We start from the raw sequence: 21,988 nt of genomic DNA on the forward strand, positions 1-21,988 counted from the left end.
TACTCATTCTTGACCAGTAAAATAGGAATTAAATGCCTTTGTCTGATGAATTCTGTTTTGCATGCTTCTATTTTCTAACACATCAAAGTCAGCCTGATTTTTCCCCCTTGATGTTATTTTGCATTTAACTTTCCATATGCCTGACTTGGGAGTGAGCAACCATTTCAGAAATTCTATTTGCTGTATTAAAAAGATATGAAGGAAATGTAGTGCTTTTAAAGGTAACGAATTATGTAAGCTGTCAAAGTTTACAGAAGCAAGAGGATGAATGACTTGAATCAGAGTATTTAGGGGCATTAATTTAATGTTCAAATAATGTTTAATTACTCAGGTATAACACATACAGTAAAGGGTGCAAGTCATAAGTATGAAGTTTGGTGATATTAAGTTATTTCTTAAAGTGTATAGCAGTAGATGTAATAATAAAACACCTGATATTTAGAGACTGTGCTTTCTTGTTTGCTTTTGGGAGGAAGACAGAGGATGGCCATTTTGGGGAGGTGAGGTAAGAATTGTGGAGGGTGGGCTCAGCTCGTTTATCCTTGAGAAAGCCATTTAAGCAGAAGTAAATCCAGAGTGCACCCTCAGAACTCTTGCTTCTTGGATAACAGGATGTGTCTGACCTGCCTCTTTTCTTCTCTTGGCTTTTACAGTGGCATTCCTCTTTAACTGGATTGGGTTCTTCCTGTCTTTTTGCCTGACCACTTCAGCTGCAGGAAGGTATGGGGCCATTTCAGGATTTGGTCTCTCTCTAATTAAGTGGATCCTGATTGTGAGGGTAAGTTAAGTTGTACACCAGCAGTGATAGTCTCTGGAGAAGAACGAGTGGAATAATTTTGAATATTTGACTTCGGAATTATCTCAACATTTAAAATGATTTTTTGTTTGTCTTTGGTTTCAGAAAATTGAACCTAGATCAGTTGTAGTTGGTTCATGCACACAAGTTTTGTAGTCAAATCTGCAAAATATCGGTGGCCCTAGGATATCTATCCTTGTTCAGCTGCTTTCTCTGTTTTTAATGTTTATAATGTGATACTACATGTATTTGTTCTGAAATTAGTTGTTTTTATAATAAGGGTCTATTAACTTTCTGGTATCTCATCAAAAGCAGACATTTCTCTCATTCATGCTGCTGAAGTTTGAGTCCTTCTTCTCTCTTCCCCTCTATTCTTTTCTCCCTCCTTCCTCCCTCTCAACCTTCCTCTCTTCCAAGATTGGTTGTAAGTAGCATCATTGGTTATGCCAGGATATTTGGAGAGCCAGAACTGTTCAACAAGCCCTACTCCATTAGGGGCCCTTATCTCTAAAGTAAATAAGAGAGAGATCTTAAGTGATGTAGGAGTTACCAGTTAGTTAGAATTGCATGAAGTAATTTAAAGTTGTAAAAGATCTAGTTTCTTAAAGTGTCCTCTGATTTGAGATAAGTTTACTGCCATTGTTAGCTTTATAATATAAAAGCAAGGTGTTTATCATAAACTGGCATTATTAAACTAATGGGTGTTGACTGAGCCATAGAGTTTTTCAAAGTTATTTATTCTATGGCCTTTAACATTTTTAGAATTCCAAGTTCCTTTGAGAATCTGATAAAAATTATGGGCTTTTCTCCTAGACAACTAACATATACTCTCCTAAAACATGGTCTTTAGGTTATGAACTCAAGCCATAAAGAAGTTTTTCATTCCTTCTCTAAATCTTATTAATCAAGAAGTAAAACTATTTGAATGCTCAAACTGTGCTAAGCTCTAGTCTTCAACAGAAAGCAAGATCAAAGTAGTTACCAATCTTTTTATTTTTACTAAATTTTTAAAAGAATTAATCAGCTTTTATCAATTAGGATGGTCTTTGGAGTAACAGAACATGTAGCTCAAAAATGGCTTAGAAAACATTGGGGAAATTTTATTTCCAGTGAAAATAAGTCCTGACATGGAGGTCAGTTAAATGTTTCACTGATATCAAGGACAGCCGACAGGTGGCTCAACCTATTGGTATAGCTGGCCATGGCAGTTTCAGGCATCACGTCAGAAACACAACAGTGCTCAGCAGAAGAAAGGAAACTATTTCCTCTCCCTTTCTTTTTAAGAGCTAAGAAGCTTTCCTCGCAGCTCTTAGTTCCCACTGGCCACAATAGTATCATGTCCTATATAGTCCCTGGCAAAGGAATGGGATTATCATCATGTACATGGTAAAGCTTCCAAGGTCAAGGCATGGCTGAAAGGGCAGGAACAAAATCAGGGATCATTAGAAAGGAGGCCAAATATAGTTGAGTTTGGCACTGTGTAAGCAAAATGAAAGTATCATCAAGACATATTTCTGGGGCTTTCCTGGTGGCTCAGTGGTAAAGAATCCGTGTGCCAATGCAGAAGACACAGGTTTGATCCCTGATCCAGGAAGATCCCACATGCCACAGAGCAACTAAGCCCATGTGCCACAACTAATAAGCGTGTGCTCTAGAGCCAGGGAGACTCAACTACTGAGCCCACAGGCCACCAACTACTGAAGCCTGCGTGCTCTCGAGCCTGTGCTTTGCAACAAGAGAAGCCGCAACAGTGAGAAGCCCGTGTGCTGAAACTGGAGAGCAGCCCCAGCTCTCACAACTAGAGGAAAGCCTGCACAGCAGCGAAGACCCCGCAAGGCCAAAAATAAATAAAATTTCTTTTTAAAAAAGACATATTTCTAAAAGAGGAAAAATATTTTTAAAAAAACAAACAGGTTTGAGCACTTTCAAAACAAGGTGTATGTAAAGCTGAAAGCTACCATATTTCAAGATTGCTTTTCCACGAAAGGAAGTTTATTAGCAAATATTGTAATCATTTCAAATCTGTACTATATAAAATACTTTGACTAAATTTTTAGAAGTTTTTGTAAGACTAAATGAGCAACAGCATTTGTGTACAAGGTAAAATCTTGTGTTTTGTAAACTCTTAAGCTAAAATGTGAAATAATATCTGCAGAGGTTCTCTAAAGTATTTTGCTTTATTTTTCAGTTTTCCACTTACTTCCCTGGATATTTTGATGGTCAGTACTGGCTCTGGTGGGTGTTCCTGGTTCTAGGTAAGTGCTTTTAAAAAAGACAAAGGAGAGAAAAGATTATGTTAAATTTTAGAAGTAAAATTACTTTTAGTAAACCTTCATCTCACTTACTACTATACAGTAATATATTAGTGATAATAAGTATAATTTTAAAAATATGTCAAAGGTTAGGCTGTTATCACCATCAGAGTAACATACATATTTATAGAATGTCTCTTAGTGGTGGTAAATTTTTCCTAACCCATCCATACACACTTGTCACATTTTCCATGTAGCCAGAGGGGTGTACCAATAAGATGACTTTTTATAGTCCTTAGATTTTTTCCCGCCTTGTGAGTTATTGCCTCAAAGGGTTCACAAGCTCAACCCCAAACTGCTTATAGGTATACTGTTACCTACTGAACTACTCATGAGTGTATGTGGCCTATCTTCAGTTGAATATATCAGTAGAAAACAGAAAATATATTGTCTTGCATAACTTCTGGAAGAACCACCATTGGCTGTCCAGAATTCTTTAGTTTGCTCTTGATGAGAATAAGATTTTTTTTTTTTTTTAAACATACCGGCCATTTCAGGTAGTTGGTCTTAAGATTGTACTTATTAGTGTAACTTTTTTCCAAGACATCTTAAAGAAATGAGCAGTGTGGTGAATACTGTTGGCTTCCTCATTCTTTGTAGAGAAAATTTGTATGATACAATATCAGACCATCATCATTGCTATCATTCTACAAGAAAATAGAAGGGGCATCTTGTGGCTGTTAAGGGTGGTATAATTGTCTCACTCTGCTTCTGTGGCGTCATTTTCTCCTATCCTAACATTTCTTCTGTCTCAGGTCTTTTTGTTATCTCCTCAGTTTGGATCTTTGGTTCCCAGGGTTGCTAATGGGTCTGGCTAGCACAGTGTAGAGCCCATGACCAAAAGCTGCTTCATATATTCAGGGCCTACCTGCTTTGCCTTGGGTAACAGAGTCATGCACTGATGACTCTAAATTTTACTTAGAGAATACAAGTCATTCATGATGCCATCCCCTACCTCCCCAGTAGCATCATTTTATTCTACTCTTAGTCACAGCATTCCAAGGAAAGAGACATAGTGATTTTTACTTCTTGTCTTGATTACTGAGAAACTTAATAATTTAAAAAAACAACCTACAGGGGAGTCACTTTAGAGAAGTAGTTCCTTGACTTGCTTATTCTCCAGACTGTATCTTTAAGAGAAAGTCTGACTCCTCATCTTCTCCCAAGCCTAAAGTCTAAGCAAATCCTGAATAAGCCAAAGAAGAGCCATTAAGCATAATTTTAGGTTGATTGTTGACAACATAGATAATTTAAAAAAATCTAATAGGCTTATTTCCTTCCTATATTAAAGTTTCATGGGAGATGAGTTTATAGTACTTTGTAATTGATCATTCTTGCTGTCTTACTGCTTAGTGGTAAGCAGAAAATGGTGAGACTTCAGATGTACTTCATACATTTGGATCCAATGTTTGAGTCATTTTTGGAACTCCTTGCAGAGAGAATCTTTTGTTGTTGTTGTTGTTACTGTTTTTGGTTTTTTTTTTAAGGGGGGATGGTTTCCTGCAAAGACCAGGTCTATGAGCTGGTAGCTCATAAGCTACATCTAGCCTGTAGTTGTGACTTGTATGTTCCATAGTTACTTTCAGAAGTTATTTTTTTAGTTATCATTATAAAAGGGCTTCCCTGGTGGCACAAGTGGTAAAAAAAACCTGCCTGTCAATGCAGAAGACATGAGATGTGGGTTCGATCCCTGGTCAGGAAAATCTCCTGGAGGAGGGCATGGCAACCCACTCTAGTATTCTTGCCTAGAAAATCCCATGCACAGAGGAGCCTGATGGGCTGCAGTGCATAGGGTTGCAGAGTTAGGCAAGACTGGAGTGATTTAACACACACACTTAACACACACATCATATAAAAACCAAGAACTTTCACATAAAATATCTGAATTTTTTTACCTTTTTAAAATTGAAATATCTAGCAAAACTGACCTATATTCCCACATGGCACCCATCCTTTGACTGGAGTTAGGTTGTATTGTCGATGATTTTGATGCCAAACAGGGTAGTTTTCACTGTGCTCAGTGCTGATGACTCTTGGTTGCTGCCAGAAATCATTTCTGACTGAGTGCAAAGCATCTTCCACTGCTTGAGTATATTTTAAAATATATCCAAAAGAAAGTTATTGCTCAGAGCCGGTGAGATGGGAGGAGGGTAGGAAATGGGGAGTGGCTACCTAATGGGTACAGATAATTTTAGGGACGATAAAGAATTCTGAAATTGGATTATAGTTTTAACTACTAAAAGCCAGTGAATTGTACACATTAAATGGGTAAGCTTTGTGATATGTAAATTATAGCTCTGTAAAGCCATTTGAAAAAAATGTGTCTTAAGACCAGGGGCCATCTCTGGAGGAGGAGGGCCAGCAGTGTGTGAGCTACCACTGGAGGGAGCTCATCATCTTCCCTGCTGACTCCTAAATTAAGAATAGAGAAATAGAATTTAGAGTTGAGACAGAATTCTTGTAAAGGTAAGGACAGCCTGACATCTAGTGGACAGCATTGTGTACTGTTGACAGAAAAAAAAAGAAGCCATAACAAGAAAGGATGACATTTTTTTATTTGAGAAAAACACTGTTTATAACCTCTCTGTTTTTCGTGTTAATTATCTTGGAATACTTTTTGGGAGCTCAGAAGGTTTTGGCACTCCTGGCTGTCCATTGGTTAGGACTCTGCACTTTGACTGCTTAGGCTTGGTCCCTGGTTGAGGAACTAAGATCCTGGGGTGGGTAGGGAGAGTAGGTTTTGATGATGCTTCTCAGTGAGACTTCCAAAAGTAAATGATGTAAATGTTTGGCCCCATCTTATTTTTTGTTTTCTTTTACACAAATTAGATTCTGAATGCGCAAAAGAGACTTTTTTTTGGCTCTTGAGATTGTATGTTCTCATTGAGAAATAGAAAACTTGGTGTAAAATCAAATCCTTTGAAATTTTTAGAGGAAATTATGTTTTGATAGCTTTTCTGATAACAGAAAAATGAAGTATTTGGTATCAGGAGGGATATTTCTGGGGACTGGGCTTAATATGCGAATTATAAACTCATTCTTGACTTTTCTTTTTTAAATTAGGCTTTCTCCTGTTTCTCAGAGGATTTATCAATTATGCAAAAGTTCGGAAGATGCCAGAAAATTTCTCAAATCTCCCCAGGACCAGAGTTCTCTTTATTTATTAAAGGTATTAAAGAAAAAAACTTTATTCCAGTCCCAGTGTAATCATGTGATGCATGGGTAGATTACTGTTCACATTTAGAGTAGAATATTAACAACCTGTGGTAGGGGATACAGAGACAGTAAGGAAGGCATAGTCTTTGCCTTTTAGTTTCTAGTTTAGTAAGGAGTGTTTCTATGAAAAAACTATCTTAAAAGGCAAGTTATAAAAACTACCAGAGGAGACATTATCTCATGTTTGGACAATGCAGAAGAGATTTGACTAGGACTCAGGGTCCTTAATCTTTGAATCATGAATCCTGAAGCCACTGTTTGGGTTGTACTAGTTCCAGAGGTAAGTAGTGAGAAGGAACCTTTCAGGCCTAATCACTAAGCTCTGTTTGGTGGGGCCCCTAAATCCAGAGCTGGGAGAGTCCACAGTACTTGAGGAACTCCTTTTGGCTACTGACAAGCCTACCAAGGCTTCCATCTCCTAAAATCAATGAGGGACTTTCCTGGGCATTTTCTTCAGGTTCACATCCTGATGTTACCATTCTGATGGGAGGGTCAAACCCAAGGAAAGAAAGGAAGGGGAGAAAAGGGCCTTTTCCCTGCCTAGAACAGGAGGACTAAGCCTTGCCAAGGCTGTTTGGTTCCCCCATGGGTTTCCCCAGAGGCTGGCTCCATCTTGCATCACCAGCTGCAAAAAGGAGGAGACAGGGAATCTTGAGAAAGAGTACACCAGAGAGAGGTCTCTAGTAACAAGGTCTGATGGGCCTCCTTGGAACTGATTCTTTGTTCCTTAAGACTGTTGAGGACAGGTAGAGCCAGGCTAGTTGAGACATAGGCAAGGATTTGTGAAGGTTGTAACAGTTGAGATAAACCTTGAGATAAACCTAGAAAGTATAATACGGAAAACTTGGGTGGGGAAGCCTTTTAGAGTCACCTGAGGCAGTGTTGAAGAGGAAGAGAGGTAGGGAAGTATGCAGCTGGCTCAAAAGAAGCAGTTTGTAACATAAAGGAGTGTTGAGGATTAAGGCTGAAAAGTCAAGCTGAGAGCATTCTCAAATATCTTGAGCACTAAGCTCATTTGCAGTGGAACTCACAGAGCAGCCCTTTAAACCCAGTCACATATTGGCTCAACACAAGGCTGATTCCATGTGAGCCTGTATTTGCTGTTGGGTTATTTCATAGTTTTTGTAAGTAATCATATGCTAAGAGTGGAGTTTTCAATTTTGAAGATTTGTTGTGGTCTTAGGATGCAGAGTAGCATTCTCAGTTTTGAAGATTTCATGGTTGTCTCAGACTATATGCTTCTAGAAAAGAAAATATCTATCATATTTAATTTGCCAGGTTGTGAGAGGGTGTTGAAAGTCTTTAAGCAACAGAATAATACGATAACTTCATAAGTGAAATAAAAATTTTTCAAGCATGCCAACTTTTCAATATGTCAGATACTGAATTAAGCATTATACATGTACTTGTGCATATACATGTACAATGTGCTTGTATAAACAACAAAAGGTTATTAGTGACAGATAAGCTCAGATACATGCGTGGTAGAGTATATTCATAAGGCATTTTTATAAAGTTAAAGCATGTAAAGAACCTATGTTCTTTTGGTTAAAGTCAGTTTCTTCAAAAGAGTGTGTACTTTTATTTGCGAGACAGTTTAGTCTTTAAGATTACCACTTACATTTATGACTGTTTTGGTTTTTTTTTTCCCCAAGAAAAGGAATGTTTTATTACATGTTTAAAATGTCGTGAGAGGTGGTGTGTCCTGAATTTGAATTGGGTTACACAGGCTGGGTGCAGATGGACATTGACACGCTCACCTGGGCCCTAACCCCTGTGATGTTTCTGTTACATCCTAACTTTAAGAGGCTTGTCAGATGTTTTGTGTGGTTTTAGTAGTTTATGTAGTTACCATTGTCATCTTCTTTCTCCTTCTGTGTGTCTGATTATAATTTATAGTTACTTCTGATCCTTAGCTTTAACTCTTACCTACCATAGGTTCAAAGTTAAGTCTTTGGTGTAGTCACAGTTCTCCTGATGATGAGCTTCTGAACCCACCTCCACAGTTCCCCTCATCCACTGGTGCCCACAATACCCTGAGAGGACAGATCGCTCCCTCCCTCTCTGCCTTCCTTCCTTCACAGATTCTGTAGGTCTGGTGTATTGGTGGCTTTGAATTTCTAAATGACTGAGGCCACACCTCTGTCTGGTCACTTCATTCATCTGGTTGAAGGCAACTTCTGGCTTCCTTAGGGGATGCATACCTTCTTTATCTTGCATCTAATACAGGACAGGTTGATGTGACAATGGAAGTTGAGAGAAAGCCTGAACTTGGCAGTTTTCCTGTTGTAAAATTTGTTGTTATTGTTTTGACTTCCTAAAATTTCTGAAATGTTTTATGGGTATATTCTAAATGTAAAACAACGTGCCTTTAGAGTTATGATTTGAAGCAGGCAGCCCTTAGTTAAGCAGTAATGGCGTTGGAGCTGTGAAGGGGTATTATAGACCTGGTGCTCTGTGTTTGGGAGTCAGAACCATTACAGTGCTTTAGGAGTTGTCGGAAACTTAGAGGTGTTTCAGTCGAGGGCATAATGGGGTTTCGTTGCTTTCCTGTCTGACTTTGATATCCTAGTTGATTTGAAATCATCCCTGACATGCCTAGAGGACTCAGAGCTCTAAATTAGGGGTTTAGAGACTTAGAGCAGCATTTAGAATTTTAATGACTTCCTTACTAATTTTCAGTATCCTCAGAAGGAATCCACAAAGTTATAATATCCCATGGGACTGAATTTCCTTTATTCATTGACACAGGTAGGAACTGTTCATCCAGAACCAAAAATAGAATGTTTTCTTTCTCTAGTTCAGAGGAAATTTAGTTTAGCTTGAAGATGTGGTAGAAAACCATTGTGTAAGATATGAAGATTTTCTTTCACTGAGACCTCTACTTTCTTTACTGGAGGTATCACTAGTTAAAAGCTAGCTGTGGGCTTACTTTTGCCAGAAAGCCACAGATAGGAAATTGCTAAAATAACTTTGCTGTAGATAAAAATAATTCAATTCCCATGCTAAGGTCTGGCATTGTACTAGAAAAATGTATAAGAATAGTGACTTTTCTATTTAGACGGCCCAAAATACAGTGTACACACACACACACACACACACAAGGCTGCCCAAAATATGGGATACACACACACAAACCTGGAAATACCCTCAAAAGATCTTCTTTCTTACCAGCCATAGTAGGTATTATAAGAGCTGAACACTAAAGCTCATATACTACTGTCATAGGGTGGCTCTTGGGTTCCCTTCTGGAGCTCATTTAAGCATATACAGGAAATCTGGTTTCCTGCCTCACAGCAAGAAAAGCCAAAAGACACTGCTAGAGCGAGGCACAGTGGCATCAAGAGGTGTGTGACTATGAGGAAGCAGGAAAAACAATATGTTCCTTCTATGTTGTATGAAAAGAAACATATCCCTTTTAGAAACATCTTTATCTGAAATGGTCAAAAATATAAAGTGTCCATACTTTATCTTATTTACCAGTTAGCTGGAAAGTAAATTTTCATCAAGTTTCACTTCCTCTGATACCGCCAGATAATTGAGGAGTTAGCTATACATAGTAACTATAAGGTGGTAACACAGTTAGCCTGATATCTAACACTACTCCAAAAGTACTTATATATACAAAGTATAATGGATCTTAAATATGTTACCTTCACTACTTCTGAAATAGGAGGGGAAGAAAGTGTATAAGCCCTGATAGCATTAATGAGATGGGGCCCTTCATAATTAGATAGCAATTGCTGTGATCTGGTGAGTTATACATTCTAGGCATCAGATATCTTACCTTTTTTGCATATGATGATAAATGTTTTCATTTTCTTTTTTTCTATAATATTCCCCCTCCTCCTTAATACATCTTTATTTCCAATTCACCTCAGGTTAGTTTGACTTATTTGGGCTGTGTAAAGTAGCAAGACAGTAGAAAATATTGCCAGTGGAATTTTTGCTTTAAAAAAAAAATCACACAGGGTCCAAGAAGAAATTGTGTAGGCTGTTGGATTCCCTTGTTTCTTAAGTGATCCAATCTAAAGCTTAGTGGTGATATTCAAAGTCCCTAAAACCTGTCTCTTTTCCAGTTTACATTCCATCATTGTTTTTTTAGCAACCTGTGAATCAAATTGATCTCAACAGGCCTGAGTTGTAGAGAGCAGTGAATGCCTCTATAGCAATCTTTTTCATTTGGAGTTTGTTTGATGAATGAGATCACCCATCAGTAGACCTATCTAGGACCTTTTAATGGATTTTCTTTTAATACTGGAGAATAGTTGATATACAATGTTGTGTTGTTTTCAGTTATACATACACATATATCTATTATTTTTCAGATTATTTTCCCATATAGGATATTACAGAATGTTGAATAGTGTTCCTTTTGCTATACAGTAGGTAGGACCTCTTAATGGATTTTTTAGTGTCTTTTGGGTGGCTCTGACTTTGAGGGATCTGCTAAAACTAACTTATCTCCATGCACATAGCGTGAACTAAGTGGCCTGGTAGTTATCTGGACTGTATCTCATATTCTTGCAAAACTCTAGTGTTTTGACCTAATAGTAATTATTATATCAATTTTTATTTATTAATGGTAACTGATAAAAGTGAATTTACTTAGGCTTGTAATGAGTCTAACTAGCCTCATTGCAGAAATCTCTATTTGTCTTATGCCTACCAGACAGATTTTATTTTTGGTTCTACTTGGCTTCAGGAATCCTTATATTCTTGTGTCTTTGTCCTTGCACATTCTGAAATCTCCCTAAAGAAGAGTTGCTCTTATATCACTATCATTGGTTTGCTTCAGATCAAAACACCAAGTGAATTTGGAGTTTGGGAAAATATTAATGTTCAAAAAGAATATGTTGATTTCTTCCAGAGTTGTAGCTTCTCTGCATCTTGTCAACTTTTTAAAGATGTATGCAGTAGTCTAATCGGTCTATAAAAGGGCTGCTTGTGGCTTTTGCAGTAATTTTGAAAGATGGAAGGGCCTAGGTATGAGCCCATCCAACTTTCACTTGGTGTAGGGTACCATGACATAGTTTCTCAATAAGCTTTTGTTAAGTGTTAATGTATCTCTCTTTTTTTTTAATTTTATTATTATTATTATTTTTTTACTTTACAATATTGTATTGGTTTTGCCATACATCAATAATGTATCTCTTTAGAGTATTTTTTTTGACACTAATACAGGGAGTTATTTGTATTTTTTCCATGAGAACCAAACCAGTTTATATGCCAATACAAAAATTCATCAAAGTGTTATATGCAAATTGCATTTATAATAAATAGATGGACATTGTTTTGAGAGTATTTATGTCAGTCATATAAATTGCTTTATAGAATAGGGGCTGCACACACTTTTTTTGTCTACCAGAGATACCTCTCCCAAAATACAGTAACTTTTTTTCCCCTAATTATTGGGAAGAAGTACCTGTGGTTCCTATGAGTTTACAGCTGTTTTCTAACTTTGCTGTGCTCCAAGGATAGCATGACATCACTGGCATCCTTATTGGAAATCTTTCATGTGAGATCTGGCAGGGTAAACAGCTTCAAGTGTGTTTGGAAAGTTACCTACGCATTTGGATTCTGCTGTCTCTTTGTCCCCAAGTTTCAGTCATTGCCATTGGTGTTAAGTGTGGGATGCAGTGCTCCTTGAATTCTGTTCGTGTGTTAGGTTTAGAGAGAGAGAGAGAGATCCCTGACCTCATGGGATTTAGAGAAAGCATTGAAGTCTTTCCTAGTTCTGGAGACCTTGATAACTTTAAGAACCAAAAATGTAATGTTTTTTGAATATTATGATGTCAGTGTATAGTAATCTTAAAGCTATGTTAAAATGTACTCATGTCTCCAAACATCCTGCCTTCTTTTGTGACTACATCCTTCTTTTAGCCAAAATAACAACCTAACCAGAGTTCCAATATTCAATATCCTTCTCTGGCAGATGTTTTCTGGCGAAGGCCTTCCTGCATTTATGAATTCTCTCCCAAGAAGCAAGAGAACACCTGCAGGAAGTGAATCAAGATGCGGAACACAGAGGAATCATCACCTGCTTTAAAAAAATAAAGTACTGTTGACAAAGATCGTTTCTCTCTATTTGTTCCTAGGTGTAAAATTTTAATAGTTAATGCAAAATTCTGTAATCATTGAATCATTAGTGGTTAATGTTTGAAAAAGCTCTCGCAGTCAAGTCTGTGATGTATTAATAATGCCTTATCTATTGTTTGTAGTCATTTTAAATAGCATGAGCCTTGTCCCTGTAGTCAGTAGGGGGCAATCTTGCTTTTATTCATCCTCCATCTCAAAATGAATTTGGAATTAAATATTTTAGTGTAAGATATGTATAATGCTGGCCATTTAAAAAGGGGGTTTTCTCAAAAGTAAAAACTTGTTATGACTGCATTTCTGCACATAATCCATTTTGCTGTTAAAATTAATCTAGAAATTTATTTAATTGTACTGTGAACACCTGGAAGCAAAATCATAGTGCAAAATACATTTAAAGTGTGGTCAAGAATATGTTCTTAATTGGTAAAAAATAAGTATTAATTTCTTATAGTCTGTATTCTAATTTTGCAGTACCTTATTCTGTGTTGTGTACCTAAGGGATTGTAAAGGTGTTGTCATTGTGTAAAATAGAAAGGACAAGGACAAATGCAGCATAATGACTAATAAATTGCAATTCTCGACACTTTCTATATGATTGGAATCCCTGCCCCCTTTTTTCTTTTTCTTTTGTCTCCTGATGATTAGGCCAGGGGCTAGGAGTAGAGAGGGGATTAGGTACTAGGAGCAAAGAAAGAATTAGCGTGGAACTTTTGAGATGATCCCTAACATACTGTACTACTTGCTTTTACAATGTGTTAGCAGAGACCAATGTGTTATAAATGTAGAGTGACGTGCTTTCTGCCAAGTGGTAATTCACCCTGGTTTGCTATGTTAAAGCTGTAAATACAACAGAACATTAATAAACGTCTCTTGTGTAGCAACTTTTGCTGTGGATTACTATTTAATTTCTTGGTTTGCACTTATTAATTGCCAAGGCAGTTTTTTCTAATCTTCATTCATATAGATACATACACAATCATTCAATAAACACAAAAACTGCTCTTGGACCAGTTTTTTTCTTTTTTAGCACGGGATGTTACTTTCATATCATATTCAGTATATTTCTAAAAATGTATTAGTTCTTCAAAAGACGATGGGCTAAAATAAGGGAGGAGTTGTAGAGATTGCAAGTCATTCTGGAATTCCAATTATGCTTCATTTTTAGACATAATCTTAGATAATTTATTTCTAATGTTTTCTGCATGTTCTCTGCATTTGCCCTTTTTCTCAGTTGAACACAATCAGCTGGTTTAAGTCCTGTGAGCAAGTGCCCAGGTGAAGCTAAAGCTTTCTCCTTCCTCCTGATTTTCTCTTCTTGTCTCAGTTGTGTTAAATTTAGAGACCAGTAGTTTTTATAATATCAGCTGTTTGGTTTTTTCCCCCTCCACTTAATATATAAAGAAAAAATGTAGCAAGATGGTTAAATAACTACACAAACCAGCACTAGCATGGTATGATAGCTGCAAATGTTCATTTATTTGCTGCATGTGAACATCCAGGATCAGCTTAGGAAGTGAATGTTCAGGGGTATCAGTAGGTAATGCATAGAAGTGTGCATTATTTGAAAGCCAAACAGGAAAACTGAGTGCCTCCTGGAACAGTGTTTCAAAGACTACTTATTCTAACTCATTTATTGATTACAGTAAGTAATATAACATCATGTTCTTGTTTACAAGTTATATTTTACAATGGATACAGTCTTGAAAGTCTCTGAAGATTTTTTTAATATTTTGAATTAGATTGTACCAACCATAGACTTTGGAGGCGTTTATAGCCTATCATGTTCTAACAGTCTGAATAAATTTGGACATTGCAACAGAGAGAGCTATTTAAATTATCTTACAGGACAAAATAGACGGGCCCTAGATCACATTAACTAAAACATTGTAGTTTTGCTTTGTGTTTACTCTTTAGGTCTTATGCCTTATTTGACTTTGTATTTGAGGGCTGAAATATTTGGAATTCTTATTTCTGCATATTTCTGCAAAGTCCTTAAGACTTTGTTATACGTAAACCTAAGGTTGGTATGCTTTAAAATTAATTAGGATGGTGATTTCTCTCTTAAATGTTCTAAAAATTCAAGTCTTTGCAGATATATAAGTTACCTGGGGTCCTCACTGTTAGGGTGGAAATGTTTGTTCTGCAGTATTACTTTTTATTTTTCTCTCTCCCTTTGGTGGGTTCATTATTAAGAATAACCCTTTCAGATAAAGGAGAAGTGTTTAAATTATTTGAGAGAGAATACTGAGGAACCACTGTTATTTGCACAAGGTTATGGAATAAATTGGCTCTGACCTTGGGCTGAGGGACAGCTGGGGCTCATCTATGACTTCAGAGGTCCCTCTTGTCTCTGACTTACTGTTGCCAATTGGAATGATGCAAACAAAGTTATCTGACTTGAGCTGTGTCCCGCTGTGGGTTATTAGTAACCCAAATGAAATTTCTTTTGGCCTTCATTATATTCTTACACTATATTTAAAGGTAGAAAGAACTCCTGAAAAGGAATTTCAGGGCCAAATGAAGTAAGCGGTTGCCTGAGGTGTCAGGGTTCTAGGTAAGAATCAGGAAAAATACACCCAACAAATGGAGTGCTGGCCTCAGCTTTGAGTCCAACTCTACCACCTCTTACGGATGTCTGAGCTTATTGAGGGGTTGGATAGTCCATACTGAAAAATCACCTGTTCCTAATACTAGTAAACACCGATAATCAAATTTTAACTTAAAACATGCCAAGGGTAGACACAGAACTGTACGTTTATGTAAAATACGAGAGAATAATTTATGAAAAAGTAATATGGGTCCTACTGCCTACCTGAATCTGTTTTTTTGTGAAACCTTAATTATGAATACAGGAAAACCATGTATGAATATAAGATGTAGCTTAATAATTTTCAAGTTAGGCTGATGTTTTTTAGCTAGTTAGATTTTCACCTTTTCAGGCTTTCTGAAGACAATTTGAGGGATGGTGAGAGGTGTAGCAAAATGCAAATATGTTTCTGTAGATGGTTTGTGTGTTTAAAAAAATTCTTGCTTTGCACATTATTAAGCCTAAAGAGCAGTTACAGTCTCTAAGGATGATAAGGTGAGATAAGTGAGAGCATTTGGTGCACCACCAGTACTAAAGGTAAGTACTGGAGGTGTAACTTTTCTATACTGTGTGGTTGTCCCCATTTAGAGCACCCACAAAAAGTGCTGTTTGACAGGGAACTTCTGAGTATTGACTCTGTGTTCTGCTGCTGAAATGCAGGACATCTCAAAGAAAGACACCGAAATTCTTTAAGGGAAGGGTAAGTTCAGGTCGAGAATAAAAGACTTTCAGGAGGAAAGGAGTTACAGAAACTGATTTTGTATTCTAAAAAGGGGTTCTTTGATAACCCAGTTCCTTTCTTAAGTACAGCTTTATAACCTATAGAAAACCTGCTCTTTGGACAACCTAAGTGGAGAGCTGTCCTCCTGAGACAGTTTCTCTGTCTAGAAATTTGAAATCGTCCCGTCTGCTTCGTGGCATTTTGGTCCCCTCAGCTCTCCAGTTAGTCTCAGATTTTGTCACTTGTAGTATAGACACATTACTTCAGTTTTGTTTTGATGCCTCTTTTTGCTTAAAAGTATGTTTTATTTACCAAAAAGCATTGCATTCTGATTTTGAGAGTTTTAATTCAGTTGGCAGATTTGTAAGATGTAAACTTAAAGGCAAACCTATTAAACCTGAATATAGAATGTGTTAAATAATGAGAATCATCTTATGTTTATGCAGGATTTCATCCAGGTCAGAAACTGGGATGTAGTTTTGTGAAACAGACATCTCCCAACCCTGCGTTGTGTTTATTCCGCTCTACAAGTGATTCGTTTTTACCAGTTATGTGAGAAATGAAATATTTCACAGACTTTTTCCCATCCTTATGTGATTGCAGGTTTATAGACAACAAAACGGAGAAAAGCGGTTTCCCTAAATCTTATACAAAGATGAGTGCGGAACTGCTGAGAGGTCCGTATTCATTGTTGTTCATTAGTTATCTGGAAGGTTCACCAGTGGGTCAAAAACCTAAAAAGACAAAACAAAAAACTCAGATATAGGGAAGTTGATTTCTCGCCATAAAGTATTATCAACTAAACTATAGAACTAAGGGAGTGCTGCCTTCTGACTCAAACCCAGCCTCTCTTCTGAAATTCATCCCGCGCTGCACTGATTTTTCACCTTGCTAGTTAGGGTTTGCATTCACATCCCCTACTGAGAGCTGCTTCCTCCATTTAAGCCAGTTACTTCCTGAGCCAAGGAAAGAGGATTGGAGCAACCTATTATCATAACTCGGCTAGAGTTACACTTGATGAAACATTCCTCTTTTCATTTGCACAAGAGTCCGAAATACCTAAAATGTCCCCTTAAGTGAGATTTTAGAATTTTGCCATCTGCTTCCTGATTCCACATTTTATTTTGACAGAACATTTCTTAGGTTGTATGTGGCAGTCACTGGGTTTAGATGTCATTCTGGTCATTTTAGTATGTTGGTTTTTTTCCTCTGATTATCGATTGACATTGAGGGGTTTTATACTCATGGGTTATTTTTTTTTTTTCCAGTTTGCTTTTTAACTAGGATTGCCAATAAATTACTAAGTGAGCCACTGGATAGATGAATATTTTCACCAATCCTTTTATTACTAGCATCATTTGGTACTGTGTGTGTAGTTCTTTTAAAAAGTGATTACTGGTGGGCTACAGAAGCAAAAGTAGCTGTCTCTTTTTTGGGGGTGTGGGTTTGGCTCAGTGAGTGTCTAACCCTGGGTCCCTGTAACCGTGGTCATGTGTATGAGAAAAGCCCTTTTTGGGATAGTTGTATTTGTTTTCCCTGTGGCTATATTTGTGAGCTGCATTTTAATCTGTATGTAGGTCTCCCAATTATTTTTGTCCTTAAATGCTTCTGTGATTTAGCAGTTCTCTAGATTTAGGTATTAAAACTTAACTTGTTTTTCTAATCCTCATCTGTGGAATTTACAATGGTCAGGCTTGGTTCTTGCTGCAGTTCCACAGAGCTTCCGAATAAGGATAATGGGTAAGTACTCATCTCAAACCTCTACTTTTCATGGAAGAAACCTGAAAAGCATGCATTGTTGTTGTTTAGTCGTTCAGTCATGTCTGACTCTTTCATGACCCTACAAACTGTAGCCCCCGGGCTCCTCTGTGCATGGGATTCTTCAGGCAAGAATACCGGAGTGGGTTGCTATTCCTTCTCCAGGAGATTCTTTACTTCTGAGCCACCAGGGAAGCCCAGAGCATGTATACCTACACTTAAAATTATGAGTTAATTTTTCATTAGGGTATTTTCATGGCACTGACTGTTCAGTAAAATTAAGAGTTATTTTGTCTTCATGTAGGTCTTCTCAAAGCCCATGGCTACCATATTTTCTTCTTTTTATGGCAGCACTATGGGAAGGAATGTGTTGGCAGATCCATGGGGAAAAGCCATAGGGAAAATAATTTCTGATATTTGGCTGTCTAAGAGTGATCATAGACTCTTCCTTGGAGGTCTTAAAAAATAGGGTCAATCCTTCTCTGGAATGGCTTAAGGGTAAAGGAAAAGGAATGGATTAGCAGGCCCCTGAAAGTCCCTGAGAACTCTAGAGGTTTTTTTGTGGCCCATGTCCGTGACAGATGGAAGAGTAAGTTCGACAGATGTCACGTCTGCTGTTCCCAGGCTATGCTGTCTTTAATGTCGTGACCTTCTGTGAACACTGTCCTAAATAGCCTGCAAGAAGGAAGGGAGTGTGTTCAAACTTCTGGGAAACCTAAGTTGGGTGGCTTTTTACCTGCTGCTACAGTTTAAGATCCAGTAATCAAAAAATTGTACTTTGTCAGAATCCCAAAATGAGGACTCAAAAAAGCACACTCTAGTTTCCAAATTCATTTTCAACCTTTGCATATTCTGAAGGATTTTAGTTAAGATGGCATTCCATGATGTTACCTTTAAGACTCCTTTTCCTAAAGGACCATGGGAGGAAGAAAGAAAGAAAAGATTAGGTGGGTAGGGAGGGCCCTGGAGGAAATGAAGTCTGATTTGTTAAGAGAGGAGACCTGCAGAAGAGTGTAGCAAATCCATTCCTTTTGTTCTTTGCTTCTGCTTTAATCCTTCAAACTCACAGGATAAGATTGCCAACTAATTGCTGGGAGCCCCCTATAAAAGAGGATTGGTCTAAATTGAAGAATAAAGTTAAAGAGTGACTAAAATTTTTTTTAAAAATTTCTCTTTTATTTGAGTTTTTTTTTTTTTTTTTACATATGATTATGTCTCCAAGAAGTGGTTGGATACCTTCTTGAGAGATTTTCTTTAAAAGAGAAAGAAAGGGAGAAGAAAATGTTTGAAATTTCAAAGACTCTTTCCCCCCCTCCACTGTAGGATTTATGTAAGCGTGTGATGAACTAAATTCATTAGGCTGTAGTTTAAGGAAAAAAAAAAAGACTAATGTGTTTTATGGTGGCATTTTTATACAAGTTGCTCACTGGTTGAAGTATGTTGACCATTTTAAAGTGCAATTTGATCTTTTAGGGGGAGACATTTAAATTCTCTGAGTATACACACTGTACCTAGGACAAATTATTGTGTTTTTACTTTGGTGCCAATCTCAATTGTGTCCTTGTTGGGTGCTTATTTTCAAATAGTGCCAGATCCATCCAAAAACAGTATACTAAAAATTGTCATTAAAAACATATCAAGTTTTATTAGCAAGTCATGGATACTTTTACTGCCTTTTATTTATTGCTGGGTGTATTTGTGTTGTGCAGAAAATATGTAGTGCAAGTCAGCTTCAGTAGCAGTTTATTATTTTTTAATTTGATGATGAAGCATTTACACTCTTAGTTTATTAGTGAACTTCCCATAAAACTTTTAGGAACACAAGGGCAAAGCAGAGGTCATGAGTTTACCCAGGCTGGCCTTCTAGAGCGCTGCTTTGGTGACATCAGATACCCGAAGGGAAGCCAAGACACTTTCCTGTGTCCTCACATACCAAGTGGCTTTGGCTTCACCTCCATCTGCGTATTTTATTCCCCTTGGAAAGACTCACAGATGAAATTTAGATAATCACCTGTGTGTTAGAAGTGATAAAGTCCACCTTCTGAGAAATATGGTTTCTATATATTATATGTATTTTTGATCCGGATTTTAAATTTGTATTTCTTATAAACAACTTTATCGAGATATGATTGACATACAAAAAGCAGTACATATTAAATGTATACAACTTGATGAGTTTGGAGAATGGTTTACATCTATGAAACTGTTACCACCACAATCTGTGCCATGAACATATCCATCACCTCCAGAAGTTTCTTCCTGCCTCTTTATTATCTTTTTTTTTTTTTTGGATGATAACACTTAACATAAGATCTACCCTCTTAGCAGATTTTAAAGTACACAGTAGTGTTGCTAACTATGGGCACTATGCTGTACGGTAGATTGCTGGGACTGATGTATAATGGAAATGCTCTGGCTTCTTGAATACAGATGTTTCAGGCCATCATTTGATAAATACTCATTTCTCTTAGTTGGCTATGATGTATATGATCTTGTGTTGGCTATGGTGTACCCATAATTTGTGCAAGGGAGCCCCTGGGCACAAGGAGGTTCTGGTGAGGGAGAAGGCAGCACATAAGACAAAGTGCTTTCCTGTGCAAGAAACCATGATACACCAGCATCTTCTCTGCCTTATTTGCATAGAGGTATAAGAAGTTTACTATACTTTTCAAGCTATGATGACCTGCTTCTAACTTAGTTTTCACCAGAGGAGCACTAAGTGAGTGAAGTAGCTCAGTTGTGTCTGACTCTTTGCAACCCCATGGGCTGCAGCCCACCAAGCTCCTCCGTCCATGGGATTCTCCAGGCAAGAATACTGGAGTGGGTTGCCATTTCCTTCTCCAGGGGACCTTCCCGACCTAGGGATCGAATCCAGGTCTCCCACATTACAGGCAGACGCTTTAACCTCTGAGCCACCAGGGAAGCCCTATAGTTTTCACCAGATGAGCACTAAAGATCTTCTTCAAGCCAAATACCCTCCAAGCAGAGAGAGGCTCTTACCACCTGAGGAGCCAAGAAGGATGGGCGGGAAAGCATCTCCGGGCTCTTGTGAAGCGGGACCTGGAAAACCACTGCCATGGGAGAAGCGCTCATGAGTCCACTTGCTCCCCACTTGCCAGCTGTGTGGTCTTAGGTCATTCGCTTGCCCTATTCAAAGTTTGGTTTCCTAATCTGTGTTCCAGAATCTTTTCTCACAAGGCCACTTTAGTTCTAAACAAGATAATGTAGTTAAAGAGCCAGTCACCAGAAGACAGCTCTTTACAGCTCCCCAGCTAGGTACAGCACTGGATCCAAGGGCAGGACATTAAAAGCCCAAACCTGTTGTTCAAACCTGGGCATTCATTTCCTTTTGAGGACCACATAGCTTTCATAAATTCTGCCTTTCCTCATTCCTTCACTTTGTCAAGGCTGTCATTAGACCATCCCTGATAAATCAGATTGCTCTTTTCTGCCTAGACTCCTGCTGCCCAGATGAGAGTATGACTTACCCTTGCTTCTCTGGTAATACCATCATGTGTTTCTGTAGGCCCTTATATTTATATCCATGTTCATTTGATCCTCACAGATTACTATAAAAGGGATCATTGCGTGTTCCTTACTGCCAAGCCACCAAAGTCTCCCTCCCCTTGGCAAACGATTTTTCAACACTCAGTCACATCAAAACACTATAAATCCAATAAACTCTGATTCTCATTTCCTTTCCTGAGTTCTGTGGGCTGAAATTCTGGCCTCCTTTTTTCTCGGGCCATTTGTATTATGTGACAAGATTTGCCATACACTATCTTTGTGTGGATTTAAGTCTTCAAAGCATCCTTTGAACTCCTTATCCTTCGCCTTACTTCTTTCTGCACTTGCCTTAAATTCTTTGCTACTTTCCCCGCCCTTCACCAGATCTTTACCTGCCGCTCTGCACCTCCCCCTAACAAGGTTCCCAGTCTTTGTGGATCACTCTCCCTGGCTTTACCTTTGCCTGTCCCAAACCCTACAAGTCTCTTCTCTCCCACTGTAGTGAGAGCCATCTCCTTGCCTTCCTCCTCATCTTTCCTGGGCCATGGTGTCTAGTTACTCTCTGCCTTCTTCACCTTCCTGCTGAGCCCCCACCCAACAAGATCACATACTTTATTTTCTTTCCTGAATCCCACCAGTTAGCATCCCTGAATGTCCCCAGGTAGATGCTTCCAGCCAATCCACTCCCACCCCACATGCCTGACTGTTTACTCCTTTCATGTAGGACCTGGGGAACTTTGCACAGATGAGGCCTTTATGGGCTCATCTCCTCTCCATGCCCCTCTGTGTTAGTTTGGTCATTAAACAGAAGACATTGGGGTGTCGTCTGCTCACTGTTCCTCCCCTCTCTGCATGGACACAAATGACTTAGGCATGCATCTCTGGAAGACGTGGTCCTGATGGAAAAGCTCCTGGCAGTTGCCTAGCCCTTATCTTCACAATCCTCTCGATGTTCCTGAACCATCTTCCAACAAATACTAGGATTCTGTGTT

The 21,988-nt window shown here is 38.1% G+C and overlaps 1 protein-coding gene and 1 long non-coding RNA gene across 3 annotated transcripts in view; one reads left to right on the plus strand and one right to left on the minus strand.

The window, feature by feature from the left end:
* Positions 1–13,304, plus strand: part of NDFIP1 (Nedd4 family interacting protein 1) — a 128,518-nt gene extending 115,214 nt beyond the window's left edge. For both annotated transcript variants that reach the window (XM_059888770.1, XM_002689268.5), the window contains 4 exons: positions 654–778; positions 2,985–3,051; positions 6,172–6,277; positions 12,260–13,304. In XM_059888770.1, coding sequence (XP_059744753.1) covers positions 654–778; positions 2,985–3,051; positions 6,172–6,275 — 296 coding nt within the window. In that variant the 3' untranslated portion in view covers positions 6,276–6,277; positions 12,260–13,304. The remainder of the gene's footprint in view (positions 1–653; positions 779–2,984; positions 3,052–6,171; positions 6,278–12,259) is intronic.
* Positions 13,305–16,052: 2,748 nt separating this feature from the next.
* Positions 16,053–21,738, minus strand: LOC112447445 (uncharacterized). The gene is made up of 2 exons (XR_003035641.2): positions 20,490–21,738; positions 16,053–16,465 (listed from the first exon to the last, which is right to left on the minus strand). It is a non-coding gene; the product is annotated as an uncharacterized lncRNA (long non-coding RNA).
* Positions 21,739–21,988: the final 250 nt, after the last annotated feature.

The sequence above is a fragment of the Bos taurus genome, chromosome 7 (assembly GCF_002263795.3).
Source record: "Bos taurus isolate L1 Dominette 01449 registration number 42190680 breed Hereford chromosome 7, ARS-UCD2.0, whole genome shotgun sequence".
NCBI lineage: Eukaryota > Metazoa > Chordata > Mammalia > Artiodactyla > Bovidae > Bos > Bos taurus.